The sequence below is a fragment of the Sphaeramia orbicularis genome, chromosome 19 (genome assembly GCF_902148855.1).
Source record: "Sphaeramia orbicularis chromosome 19, fSphaOr1.1, whole genome shotgun sequence".
Classification (NCBI taxonomy): Eukaryota; Metazoa; Chordata; class Actinopteri; order Kurtiformes; family Apogonidae; genus Sphaeramia; species Sphaeramia orbicularis.
This window is the reverse complement of record NC_043975.1, coordinates 47,783,749-47,798,034: the sequence shown is the minus strand read 5'-3', so window position 1 is coordinate 47,798,034 and position 14,286 is coordinate 47,783,749. Positions and strand designations below refer to the sequence as shown.

Here is a 14,286-nt window from a genome sequence, read left to right as displayed (position 1 = left end):
TCTTATCTTAACTTATCTTATTTTGTCTTATCTTATCTTAACTTATCTTACCTTATCTAATTTTATCTTATCTTATTTTTATCTTGTCTTATCGTATTTTGTCTTATCTTATCTTATCTTATCTAATTTTATCTTATCTTACCTAATTTTATCTTATCTTATTTTATCTTATCTTATTTTGTCTTATCTTATCTTATTTTATCTTATCTTTTCTAATTTTATCTTATCTTACCTAATTTTATCTTATTTCATCTTATCTTATTTTATCTTATCTTATCTTACCTTATCTTATCTTATTTTGTCTTGTCTTATCTTATCTTACCTTATCTTATCTTATCTTATCTTATCTTATCTTATCTAATTTTATCTTATCTTATTTCATCTTATCTAATTTTATCTCATCTCATCTTATCTTTTTGTATCTTATCTTATTTGATCTTATCTAATTTTATCTTATCTCATCCTAACTTATCTCATCTCATCCTATCTTATCTTATCTTATCTTATCTTTTCGTATCTTATCTTATCTTATCTTATCTTATCTTTTCGTATCTTATCTTATCTTATCTTATCTTGCCCACCAAATTCCTCATGCATCACATCTGCACAAAATGAAAACTCTACTAACTGTACTAAACACAGTCAAGTGTTGTACTGATGGAGTAAAAACCTTGAAAAGCTACAGTGTGTGAGGTCAATCTGAGGAGACTTTCTTAGCGTCTGTGTCTGAAACCTTGCGGACCGTGACGGCTGCACCGGTCCTGAACTCACCATGATGGAGAGCCCATTTATTTTCTATTTATTTGAGTTTAACTCTTGCAGGAATGGACTTTCACACTCAACAAGCTAGAAAAATGCCTCAGTGAGGGTGTGACCGAGCAGCTCCAAGGTCATGAGATGACAGATGAGCTTCTACAGGCTGACTCTGGACTGACAGCGCCCCCTGCTGTGGGCAAACAGAATAGTGCTGGAAGACAATACGCACTTTTCCTCTTCATCAGGGCTGTCAAACTCATTTTAGTTCAGCCAGATTTGGTCTGTAGGGGTCCGGACCAGTAAAAGAATAACATAATAATATATAAATAATGTCAACTCCAAAGTTTTCTCTGTGTTTTAGTGCAAAAAAACCCCCCATTAAATTACACTGGTCAACAACAAATTTATTGTTGAAGTTTTTTGAGCTGATTTAGGATAATTTTGGTGCTGAATCCAAAAATCACATTAATTTTGCTCAATCAGGTCAACTTTCTGAACTATGCTACATATTGGCTTTTTAACATTTTTGCTTACATTTATGGGCATTTTCACATCATATGATACAAAATTCTTTCATATTTCTTGCAATAAACGAGTTCTGAAGATTTTACTTTCGCCAATTTATGATTAATGTTTTTTTTAATATTACAGGTGAATGAAATGGCTTCAACTAGAAGATCTTGCAAAAATAAGCCTGACGTATTCTGCTACATCTGCGGTGAATACACCATTGTACCTAACAGGAATCCTGTTAGAAAATGATTTTTTTTCTTTAAAACCTATTTTGGGTAAGAACTATATAAAAAAATCAACTGATAAAGTCACAAAAATGTAATCAATTTTGTGAGAAGATCAAATTTTTCAAAATCAAATTAGCAAAAAAACCTGACCTGATTGAGAAAAACAGATGTCATTTTTGGATTTAGCGGTGCAAAATGGTCCTAATTCAGTTGAAAAAACCTAGACAACTTGCAAAAAACATTTTTTTGTAACCCAGTGTTATAAAAAATACTTACTTTTATAAACTACCCAAACAAAAAAGATGTGAATAACGTGAAAAAACAGAAATTTCTTAAGAAAAATAAGTGCAATTTTAACTGTATTATAGCTAAACTTATCATTTCTACACGTGCATTATGGATCAGATCGACAAAGACACTAAACATTGAGTAACAGGCAAAAAACTGTTCAAATTGTGCTTAATTTTCTAAAATTACATTATGAAAACGTTTACATCTATAAACTATTCTTTAAAACAATGTGAATAACATGAACAAACTGAAAAAATAAGTGTAATTTTAACACTATTCTGCTTCAGTTTATCATTTACACATGTGCATTAGAACTTATAGATGACAGGCGTCTGGACCAGCCCACATGGGGGTCTAATGTTCTAAAATACACGTTCCTTTCATCTTACACACTGTAAGCCCCGATAAGTAGAGTTTACTCAAAAAAACTGAGGCAAGTGATTGCACTTAAATGATTTGAGTAATGATTGACTAATCAATTGGTTTAAGTAGGTTCAACTTCAATGCTAAAAGTATTGAACTTAAACTATTAAGTAGAAAACACTAAAAGACAAGCTATTTGTACTTTTCAGACGCCTTACTGTACATTTGTATATAGAGCATTTTGCACTTTTATCTTATTGTATTTTTTCAATTGCACTATTTCTACTTTGTCTCTTTTAATATTGTGCACTGATATGAAGAAGCTCCCCCAATTTCGTTGTACAATGTATAATGACAATAAAGAGCATTCTATTCATTCTATTCTAAATCTGTTGTAAAATCCACCCCACTCTCCAAACATTCAACTCAGCATTTTAGGTTACACTGACTAATTTTCTCAATAGCAGCCAGATTAATTTATGATTAATTAAACAGCTCCTTTTAAGATAATCAAAGTCAAAATCCTATTCCTGACCATAATAAATATGAAATTATTCAACTTAATATATTGTTGCATGAATGGAAGTTAACTCAGTGTCATTTGTCAGTACAGGAAGTGCTTTTAATTTGACAAGATATTACTTTTTCCATTGCACACTAACAGGTGTAGATGAACAGTAAAGCCATAGTTCTTCCTCTGGCTCTGACTCATGGTGCAGCTCTACAAAAATACAAAAACAAACCCAAAAAGGCCAATAAACACTGCCATACACACATTAAATCCAAATTAACACTAACTCCACAACCCTGCTGATCCCCTGCACAGAAAAATAACACATTTTCAACAACATGCCCAATACCCACAATGCAATGCACAGATAAAAAGGTGTGCATGTGTTTTTCTTGTATTTTTATACTTCTTAGATTTATTTATTTTTGTCACTTATGGGTAAGGAACCAAATATGATAACTTCGTTGACCTTGATTTTCTACATAACAATAAAAATTCTGACAATTTTTGCAAAAGTAATAAAGTCTTGTTATGTCCTCCAATAACACACTAAGGTTGGAATTTTGAATTTCAGGGTATTTCTATAGTGAACTATAAAGGGTTAAGGTATTAAATGCAGATTTGTAAATCCAAGAGTTTTTAAGACCCTGCAGAAACCCTGTTCCAAACTGTAGGGGGAACTCCATAGCAAGGTTATTATCATTAATGAAAACTAACGAAATGACGAAAACAAGTTTGTTTGTTTTTTTGCTTAATTCACTTCAAGACTGTGGAATTTTTGCACTTGGCAAAAACATCCCAGGGGCCGAACTAAACCCTTTGGTGGGCCGCATTTGGCCCCCGGGCCGCATGTTTGACACCCCTGGGTTAATGCATGACCGTATGACCCCCCTGGAGAGCGGGTACTAATCTCACCTGGTACGATCTCAAACAGGTGTCTTCCTGGCTCGTCTGGATTGGCTGTGAGCTCATTCACCTGGCAGCCCTGCAGAGGTATGCAGCCCTGAAACACACACAAGTACTGTCACACACTCCTCACATCCATGTCGGGTCACTTCCTGCCTATGTTTTCTGTCACAAATGGAAATAAATGAGTTTCTTAGTCCCCCCCGCCCCCTAGGGTGGTCCAACAATCCTGGTAAAACATAAAGTTTCAGATAACCTCAATTAGAATCCTGCATTAGGTTTTGGCATTCAAAAGATGATTTAGGGAAAAAATTGGAAGAAAAAGGAGATGTTTTAGAGGTTGCACAAAGCCTGTACACCAGAGCATGGTTTGAAGCCCCATCACCAGTGAAAGCTCCTGCAAATGATTTGTCATTCCTTCAAAAGCTGTCACAGTTTGAAAATTCAGTCATCATAAAGCAGCCTGAACAGCTCTGGTCCACATCTGTGGAACTGGAGTGAAGAACTGGATGTCCTGCATTCTGTGACTCCAGTGTGACACCAGAGCAGAAGTAGCTGATGGTTGACAACATGATGGAAAAAGCAGGTTCTTTGGGTTCCACTAAAGCGTTATGATGTCCTTAATCCATCAGATTCTGAAGGGAAGCAGATCAGGGCTTTTGTCCCCACCAGCACCATGCGTTTGTTTGAAACTTTGGATCTGCCACAAACATTCTGAACAGTTCCTCCAGAAGAGTGGGCTGATGATGAAGACTTTCAGAAGGAGGAGAAAACTGGGCATTCCACAAAAGTTGTCAGTGATGTCACTGACAGAGGGGTGGAGCTTATTCCAGACTTCAACTGTAGCCGAACAAAAAATGCAGATCACAAACAGTACTGGCAACAAGTTGTCAAAGAACACAGGAACAGTTTTTGTAATTTCAATAAACCAACAGTGGTTGCTGGACTTTCTAAGGAACATTTTTATGTGAGTTGCAATTTGATTTTGAGAATAAAATGACAAATTATTCTAATATGCCTTATTCATTTGGCTAGTTCTGTTATAGTGTTGAGGACTTGCAGCTGACGTCACTGGTCATGTGATTGTTATTTACACCGCCATATTGGTAGGCACGCTATCTGGATCCAGAAAGTCAGAACCGTTGCTTCATATCGTGTTTTTCTTTGGACTCATGTTTGGGTGTTTTATTATTTGTGAGTATGTCTGCTTGTGATAAAGGCACCATACATGAGTTTACATGTTTACTAACAACAGTGATGCGCGCGCAACTCGGAGGCAAAAACACGAGCACCAGCTCCAGCCGGCTCACATCAGCCGTACACCTCCAGGCTCTGCCCCGGAACTGATGAACGAGCCGATATGTTAGCTCTAAAACGGTCCAAAAGCCCATCCCATCTTCTCTTTCATGGCCGCATAATTTGACTTGACCGCATGGGGAAGGCTGTCCCATAATAGAAAAGCAGAAAAGCAGTGGGGGGTATTGTCACCAGCTCCAGCTGAACTCACCGGTGTCGCCCACCGTAGCTCTGACTGCCACTTCCATCTGCCTCACCCAGCTGAGGAAACTCAAAGGGAGCAGGTAGATCCACAGTCACTCTCTCTCTATAGGGTGACAGGCCAGGGGAAGCCCTCCTGGTAGGTTTAAAGGGGTCTGCATCACCGTACCACATGATGACTATTCTTTTTTTCTATGCCGCTAAGCGCCACAGGCACGCAGGCCAACTATACTGAGAAGCTAGGCTAACCACGGTAATAACTATAAACAGCGGTTGGCAGAACAGAACCACTGCTGCCACCAATGGAACCCAGCGGCCTTTATGCCGAACTTATAACTAGGGATGGGAATTGAGAACCGGTCCTTTTTTGAGAACCGGTTCCCAGTAGCTCGATTCCTTGGAATTGTTTGCCTGCCTGCTTAACGATTCTACTTATCGATTCCGCCTTTGTTGTGCATGCGCAATAACGTCACACGTACGCTGCATTGTTTTGGTCAGAACGTAGCCAACATGGCGTTGAGGCAGAAACGGTCTAAACAGACGACAGCAGGTCCACTGGAACACTGTCAAAGCTTCCATGTCTTCAAAAGGGTGGAATCCCTCCAATATCCTCAAACATTTGTCCACAGCATGTGAATCATTTACAGGAATGTCACGTATTTGATACACAGCGGCGCTTGTGAATGTAGCAGCAGAGTGAACGCCGGGCCCAGTTCCGGTTCCGGTGTGGGCAACAAACGTCGTAACTCCTCAAATACAAGTTTCCGAAGGTAAGAAGGGAAAGGAAATGAGGTGCACAACAACAGGAGACAAGCCGAGTCGAGTCGAACTGGTTCCACATAGTAGAAATGCAGCAATAGAGGAATTAGTAAAGAGTCTGTAGTTTCACTTTCTCTGTAGGCAGCCCGCCCCCCCTCCGAACCAGGCCAGTGTCATCTGTTATTATTATTTGTACATACTGTATATGTTATATTTTCTGTGCAGAGATGGAAATATAAAAGACAGTTAATGCAAACACACCTGTTTGTACTCTTATTCCCTCACCCAATGAGAATCGATAAGGAATCGGATCGATGAGCAATATCGATAATGGAATTGGAATAGTTAAATTCTTAATGATTCCCATCCCTACATATAACTGGTGAAAGTTAAGTAATAAACGGCACACAGCAGTTTAGCAGGTCCATCGTTTAACACGTTGTACGATCCAAGGAAAGCTTGCCTACCAATATGGCGTCGTAAACAGAAACCACGTGATCATTTGTCGTTTGTGCAAAACCTCAATATAGAGCAATCTTCACGTGTCTTGTGCAACCTCTAAATATTAATTAATTTGCATAAAATTTGGACTGAAGTAATTTGGCCAGATATGGAACCAAATGCAGGGTTCTAATCCAGAGAATCTGAAAAAAAAAATTTTTGGACCACCCTACCCCCCCTCCTGCATCCTTCTTCCACATCCATGTTGGGTCACTTCCTGCCTGTGTTTTCTGTCATAAATGGAAATAAATGACTTTCTTAGCCCCCCCCTCCCCCCCGCATCCTTCCTCCACATCCTCCTTTTCCTGCTGCTTCCTTCTTAACCCTCTTGAACATTTTTAGCAGCTCCTCCTGTGACTGAACAGGGACTCATGGAGATTATCCGAATACATTATCCAGATCAATACCCATTTAGCCTTGAAAACTACGGCCAAGCGAGCTGTGAAGTAGATGCCAGCAACTGCGGGTCGGCCCCCGTTAATCTGCACTCTGGAACCCCCCATCAAACAAGCGGAGGAGGCTGCCAAATCGCCTCAACCTGAGGGCCGGGCTGTCGCCAACATTAGTCGCTATGGAAACAAATGGAAGGGGCGGGAGCTGTGGATGGATGGAGCACAGGGGCAGGGCAGGAACCAGGAGGGGGGAGATCTCCCAGGGGGGCTATGTGCTTGGAATAATACGAGTAGCTGGCTGAAGATAAATGAATAAGAAAAAGACAGCACAAAGCACTCAGAGGGTGGAAACACAGAATATGTAGCAATATTTCCCAGGTTAGACTCTCGTTCTTCATCTGAGATTTTCACATTTTCAGACAGTTTTGTTCTGACCTATGACTCCACAAATCTGTCTTTTGATGGATTTAACCCATAAAGACCCAAATAACCACCAGCCACCAAAAGAATCTACTGATGTAAAATGTTCAATACCTGCTGATCCACTAATCCTATCAATGCATGTAAATAATTGGTGTAAAATACAGTTCTTCATCTTTTCATGGTCATCAGATATGACCCATTTGGACGTTCAGAGGCTCCGTAGTCTACAACACTGATTCACCAGTAAAACCCATGGAGTCGGATCAGTGACAGTGGATGGACACAGATTATTTTCAGTGAATGAGAGATTTTGATGAAAAAGTCACATCAATAAAGAGAAACAAATATGAAAATCCGCAAATAATGAAATAATGTGAAGAAATGTAAATGAGAAAAATGAGCAACAAAATGACAACAAACAAAAACAAATAAAATAATAAAATGAACAAGAGGCATAAAACTGTGTAATTCCTCATTATAATTACATTTTTATTCTTTTCCATGACTTCTTACAACCTGTTGTATTTCTAAGGACTAAGTAAGGTTACTTTGTCTTGTTGCATATTTGAAATAAACAAAACTAAACTAAATAAATAAATAAATAAACAAAAAACTAAGTTTTTGCTCACTTATTTAAGCATATTTCTTTAACTATCATATTAATAATTTACTGTCTAGTACATATTGTAAAATTTGCTGTTCTAATTTGTCTTGATAGAGTGTTATATCTACCTTTGGTGTGTGTTTATATATATATATATATATATATATATATATATATATATATATATATTTCTTTCTTTCTTTCTTTCTTTCTTTCTTTTTGTTGGATTGATAAGTTCTTTCCTTCTACTCTTTATTCTACTTGAATGAAGCGACTGTAACACAATTATTTCCCCCTCACATTAATAAGCATTCTGATTCTGAAAAATGTAAGTATAATAATAATAATAATTATAATAATAATAATAATAATAATAATAATAATAATAATAATAATAATAATAATAATAAGGATACACTTTAAAGATACACATAATAAAGATACACTTTTTTCTGTTCAGCTAATGATATATTTTGCAGAAAAAGTCACTTTTTCTTCAGTTTTCTTGATTTTGAAATAACCTTTGAATTGAGTTTTCATGAACATTTACACAATCTATGAATTAAATATAGGAAAATATAAAGGTTTACACTGAAAAATGCAAAAAGGATAATATCATTGTAAAAGGTGATAAATCCCTTAAGGAAGGTTAAATGGAGAGAAAATTTCCTTTGGGAGCACTGGGTCTTTATGGGTTCAAAACAAGCACGTTCAGTTTTTCTTTTCTTAAATTGTTTATGTAGACCATTTCTGTGATGATGATGATGATGATGATGATGATGATGATGATGATGATGATCCTTAAGTAAATTCTAAACAGATGTGGATATGGTTCATTTCACAGTACATAAACACCATTCACCATCCTGGAGCACAGCTCTGACTCCGCCCCTGAAGGCTCATTTTCACTTTGATCACATTTTGGAACCACACCTCCTGGTACCAGTGCAGCCAGTGCGTTGTTGCATATAGACGTTACACACTGTTATTGAGTGGTACGGTGTGTAACACCTCAGTACCTCAGCCTCCTGTGGGTTTACAGACTATGGAGGCCCGATCAAGTGTTTCAACAGCTGTCTCCTTATTGTGCTGATACTGGTTCCCAGTCAAACCAGCAGCAGTAAACCACTCAGTCATACCAAATGATGTTAGTACAGGTTTAACTGTTTTAACCTATAAAGACCCAATGCTTTTTCTATAGTTTTTTTTTTCTGTTGTGATATAATAACATGCAAAATATGGAAGATAATTTATATAAAAAATAGTGATAAATCATCACCATCAAATCATTTTATATTTTAAGGATCACATCCTCTCCTCAAACATGTTCAGCTTCTCAGAGGATGAGAAATCTATTGTCATTAAATAAATTCTCTTCTTCTTACAGTTTAATCCTTTTTTCCAGAATATAATCAGTGATTCGTGACGTTCACCAGAGTGGACGCTTAAAGCAGCAGTATGTTCTCCTTATGGAATACACTTTATGGAGGTGTGTATAGTCTTAAAAATGAATACCCTTACATGTTAAGTTTTAAAGACTCCATAAGTATTGACCGATACAGAAGGTTTAGTAACTTCTGAACCTCTAATCCTATCGATGCAGTGAAATAATTCAGGTAAAATGCAGTTTGTCATCTTTTCAGCAGCATCACATGTCTTTTTCAGATGCATCCATAGTCTCTGTGGTGAACATGGAAACACCATTGTCTTCTGCAGGACGGGTTGATCAATAAAACCCATAGTTTGACAAGTGACGGTGGTCATACATGTGTATTATTATGCAGAATTAATGATGACCGAAAAAGTAAAGTTTCCTTCAATTTTCTCTGTTCTGATATAATAACCTTTGAATTTATTGAGATTTCATTAACACCGACATGGTCTGTCGCTGAAACATAGAAGAATGTCTTCACTGAAGAAATGCAAAGGACAATAATATAATATATGATGATAAATCACATGGTTAAATATAGCAAGAAGTCACTGCAAAAAATAGTTGTATCTCTTTATGGGTTAAACTGTTGATGCATGGAATCCACTACAATGAATTACTGTGTATATAAGATAAGACAAGACAAGACAAGATAAGATGAGTAAATTTCACAGTTAACAGCAGTAACATACAACAAGCAATTGCAGAGAAAAAGACCATTAAACATTAGATATTATTTACATATTGACATCATCATGGCTCCACATGCACATGGTGGATTTTAATGGATTCATCAGCACATAATGAAAAGGATAAGAAATCCTCCTGCATCAGTATTGGCTTTCCATCCACCAATTATCACATCCTTTCATCTCTGTGGGGAGGGGTGGTCTTGTCCCCCCCCAACACCACCTCCTGTCTTTTCTAAAACCATCACCACTACTGCACCCATCCTCCAATTTCCTATCGATTAGAAGATGAGAAGGAGGAAAAAAAAAAGCAAGAATGACACTTCCTCACACGTGTTACTCTCAAAGGAGGAGGGAGGTGTGGATATATGCATTTTCTTGAATGTGTGTGTGTGTGTGTGTGTGTGTGTGTGACTTGAATCCACAGGGGGATGCAAATCAATAAAGGCCTGGATAAGTATTGGCGAGCTCTAATTGAAGACAGTCTGTCAAAGCCTTCAGTCATTTGTTCGTCTACAGAATGGAGACTACACAGAGCAGTGTGTGTGTGTGTGTGTGTGTGTGTGTGTGTGTGTGTGTGTGTGTGTGTGTGTGTGTAGGTGTAGGTGTGTGTTTGTGTGTGTGTGTGTGTGTGTTTGTGCATGTGTGTGTGCGTGTGTGTGTGGCAGACGGCTGCCGCCTACATTGAATGAACAGCGGTCATGCAAACTGAAGACTGGGCAAATCAATAAAAGTGTTGGGCCAGGAATATAAAGAGATGATTATGATGCTTCAAAGGCCATGTGTTAGTGTGTTTGTGTGTGTTCATGTGTGTGTTCATGTGTGTGTCCATGTGTGTGTCCATGTGTCTTTCATTGTTGGATTACATCATCTCCTCATGTTACATCTATGTAAGCCTGTCAGCCTTGTTGAATGTCCATCCCAGTACATTTATAGAGCTGAGTGTGTGTGCGTATGTGTGTGTGTAGGTGTGTGTGTGTGTGTGTGTCAATTGTATTAGCCTTCTTGTGAACTCTCCACTGTGAAAGTCCCAGTCACGGTAGACATCCTTCAATAGAGGAAGCGATTGGAGGGGATTGATTGGAGATTCATTCCATAAATGTTATTATGATGTGATACTAATGGAGGAGGAAACCAGGCGTCACATGCTATTATTTGTACTAATGTACTAAATGGGCTTTGTCCTGTGAGTGTGTGGTGAGTCATCATTACCGTTGTGTATTTTCATCCACTATCTAAAATAAAGCAATGCACTGACGGTCTAACCTGGGAAAACTGGAGAAGATGTTGCATGATATAAGTATATGGTTAAATGCCTGTACTGCCTAGAATTTTATTTCTTATCTTTTTTTTAAAATTTTTTTTTAAATTTTGCCTAAAAACAAACAAAAAAGACAAAAGACAGAAAACTTCAGTATCACTAGGCATGTGTCACATAGCTCCTTTTGTTCTCTTTATTGTCTGAAACTTTATTTGTGTCTGATGAACATTTAACTTTACAATGTTGGTACAGAATACAACAACAAGCATATATATATATATATATATATATATATATATATATATATATATATATATATATATATAGGTTTATATGACTGGGACACAGGAGAAATCATTTGGTGTCATTTAGAGGAAAAATGTGTGTTTTAGTGTTTGAGTCACTTTTGAAAAACAGCTAAAATTTTCTAAACAAATTTTAAAAGTAGCAGAATTTTGGTTGGTATAAAATTTAAGTAGGTTTAAAGAAAATATGGGAAAGACAGTGATGTAAAAATAGGAGTTTAACGGTGGGGTCCAAAATCTTCGAAAAATGGTTTGAGCAGCTACATTTTGAAAATACTCAATTCAAAAGTCCACACCCCTTTCTTCAGACGTCCCTCTGAAGCCACGCCTCCAGAGTACTGGCACGCACAATGCTTGTTCCTGAGGGTTCACGAGTGCTGCACTGTGACAATTTGCCGGCTGAGGCTCTGCTCGGTCCGTGGCTCCGGCTCCGACCCCGGCAGTTGGTGACTAAACAGTTTGCCGGTGAACTTTCCATCCTAATATAACTAATATAGCCAGGTTCTGGCTTTGCTTCCTGTACAAGCACTTCCAGCCTCTGGGAACGCACAATTCCTGCTCGAAGAGGGGTACGCGCAGAGGGGGGAGGGGCGAATGGCAGTTGAGTCTGATAGACATATCACTGTTCAATCATTTCGAGTGGGCGCTCAAAATGATTGGATGGTGTTTTTTTCAGTCCTGTCCGTTCCACAGGTGACTGATTTTTTTAATTTTGTGTTAGAGCATTTAATTAATTAGTTGTAACCAGGGTGTGAAGGGGATTTTTAGGAATATAGTAAAAAATGCTCCAGGAAAATATCTCAGACCCCACCTTTAATGGGTGGAACTCCTCGTAGTTCAAATATAGTAAACTGAACAAATAAGGCTGCATGTGTTCTAAATATGGGTAACTGGTGTCATCGGCTCAAGACCATAACAAAAGAAGACCAAACACACCAAGACAGAACCAAATTAAATTTTTAATGACCAAAATCTAAAATAATGCTGCAAATTAACAAAAGATCTGAGTGACCCATCTGATTTACATGAGGTGTTGCATGAATGGAGCTGTATGTGAGATGTGCATGAAAGGAGAACCATACCTGGACAGGTGAGAAACAAACGGAAAGAACAAAGGAAAAATGAGGAGCAGGAAGAGAGAGAGAGAGAGAGAGAGAGAGAGAGAGAGAGAGCGAGAGAGAGAGAGGCCAAAAGCCTCCCAGGCTTTCTAGACACGCCCTGGGTAATTACTGCACAACCTAGAGCTAGAGCAACTAGAGTAACATGAAAAGCAGGTCAAAGTTCAAATTTTTTATGAATTTTTAAAATCTTTTTTTCCGATTTATTTATAGTGGGTGAAATGTGTCTGTGCTGTCTGTGTCTATGATGACATCAGCACATGCATAGACATGATGACATAAGCTGAGTCGATGCCAAAATGAGCTACAATACGTGCAAGGGGCGGGGTTTGTTGTGCCTGGAACCACTTGTTTTATGTGATTCTTATCGTTTTCTTCTTCATGTGAGACAGGTGGGGCAGCGCTCTAACGCCCTCTACTGACGAATCGCCACTGGTGACATGGAGCTTGATCATTACCCCCGCCAGGAGGTATTGTGATCCCTTTGCTTTGTGTGTTTGTTTGTTTGTTTGTTTGTTTGTTAGCAACTTTATGGGAAAACTCTTCCAACCATCTTTCCCAAATCTTCCCCACAGATAGGCCTAGGCCCTGGGACCAACCCATTAAAGTTTGGGCCAAGTAGGCCAAAGTTCAAGGTCACAGCAAGGTCACAAAATCTACAATTTTCCTATCTCTCATCATTGAGCAATTTTCGAAAATTCATAAAAAATTCAAAACGACTCCGATTAGCCTCCAATTGGATCCACCTGTAGCTTAGAACAATATCTTGTATCTGGAACAAAATTGTCCACATCCACTGTGGAATGTGGACTCTGTGGACATTTACATTTAACAATGAAAATCCCATTTATGACACATTTTTCATTAGAACTCAACAAATATTGATTGGAATTGAATATAATTTGACAGACACATGACTGGTACCAAGCTTCAACTTTTTCTGCTGTATGGAACAACCTGCAAACTGTTGAATTTAAACAGAAATAGTCGATCCACACATGCACACCGTTTGGGGTGCTTGGTGGAGGTTTGCGTTCTCTGAACACTTGTTTTCATAGTGTTTTCCAACTGGAAATGAGTCGGAACAACATCTTTTGCAGCAGCTGCATAAAAGTATCCGTCACTTAAAAATGGAACCTGAATAGAAGTGACATGAGTTCCTGATAACGGACAACAACGCTCTCCATCCATCCAAAGTGACGGCAGGTTTATCCAGTATTTACACCACAGTATTTACGTTCACAGCCACAGGAGAACATGTATTTATCCAGGTGTTGAACTGATGTTACCTGTGGTTTGGTCTCTTCCTCGTCCTTGTAGAAGTACAGCTGATCTGAGCGCAGTACGAACCATCGGAGCTGCCAGTTCTTCATGATGCTGCGCTGCTTCTTCAGCCAACCGGCCTTCAGCGCCCCCTCCTGGAGGCTGGGGGATCCCGGCCGGCATGAGGCCCGTGACACCTCGCCCATTACCATGCTCTTGGACCTGGCTGCAATGACACACACACACACAAACACACACACACATAATCATTTATATTCCATGGACATAAAGGAAGGCAGTGTCAGGGGAAATTAGACGGGTGGAGCTTGTAATTTTTGGCATTTCTTTCATTTCTCTAAGCCTGTGCCTTGTATTTTCTCTCTAATAGGTGCCTGTGAATTCCTTATTCTGTATGCATACATATGTTCTGTCAAGCTCTTCAGTCAGGACAACAGCCCCCCCACCCCCCAAGCCC

The 14,286-nt window shown here is 38.5% G+C and overlaps 1 protein-coding gene across 1 annotated transcript; it reads right to left on the bottom strand.

Moving 5' to 3' along the window:
- Positions 1-818: 818 nt before the first annotated feature.
- Positions 819-14,025, bottom strand: LOC115439613 (rho GTPase-activating protein 22-like). The gene is made up of 3 exons (XM_030163467.1): positions 13,838-14,025; positions 3,577-3,664; positions 819-946 (listed from the first exon to the last, which is right to left on the bottom strand). Exons 1-3 carry the CDS (start codon positions 14,021-14,023, stop codon positions 891-893), a joined length of 330 nt encoding a protein of 109 aa, XP_030019327.1. The 5' UTR covers positions 14,024-14,025; the 3' UTR covers positions 819-890.
- Positions 14,026-14,286: the final 261 nt, after the last annotated feature.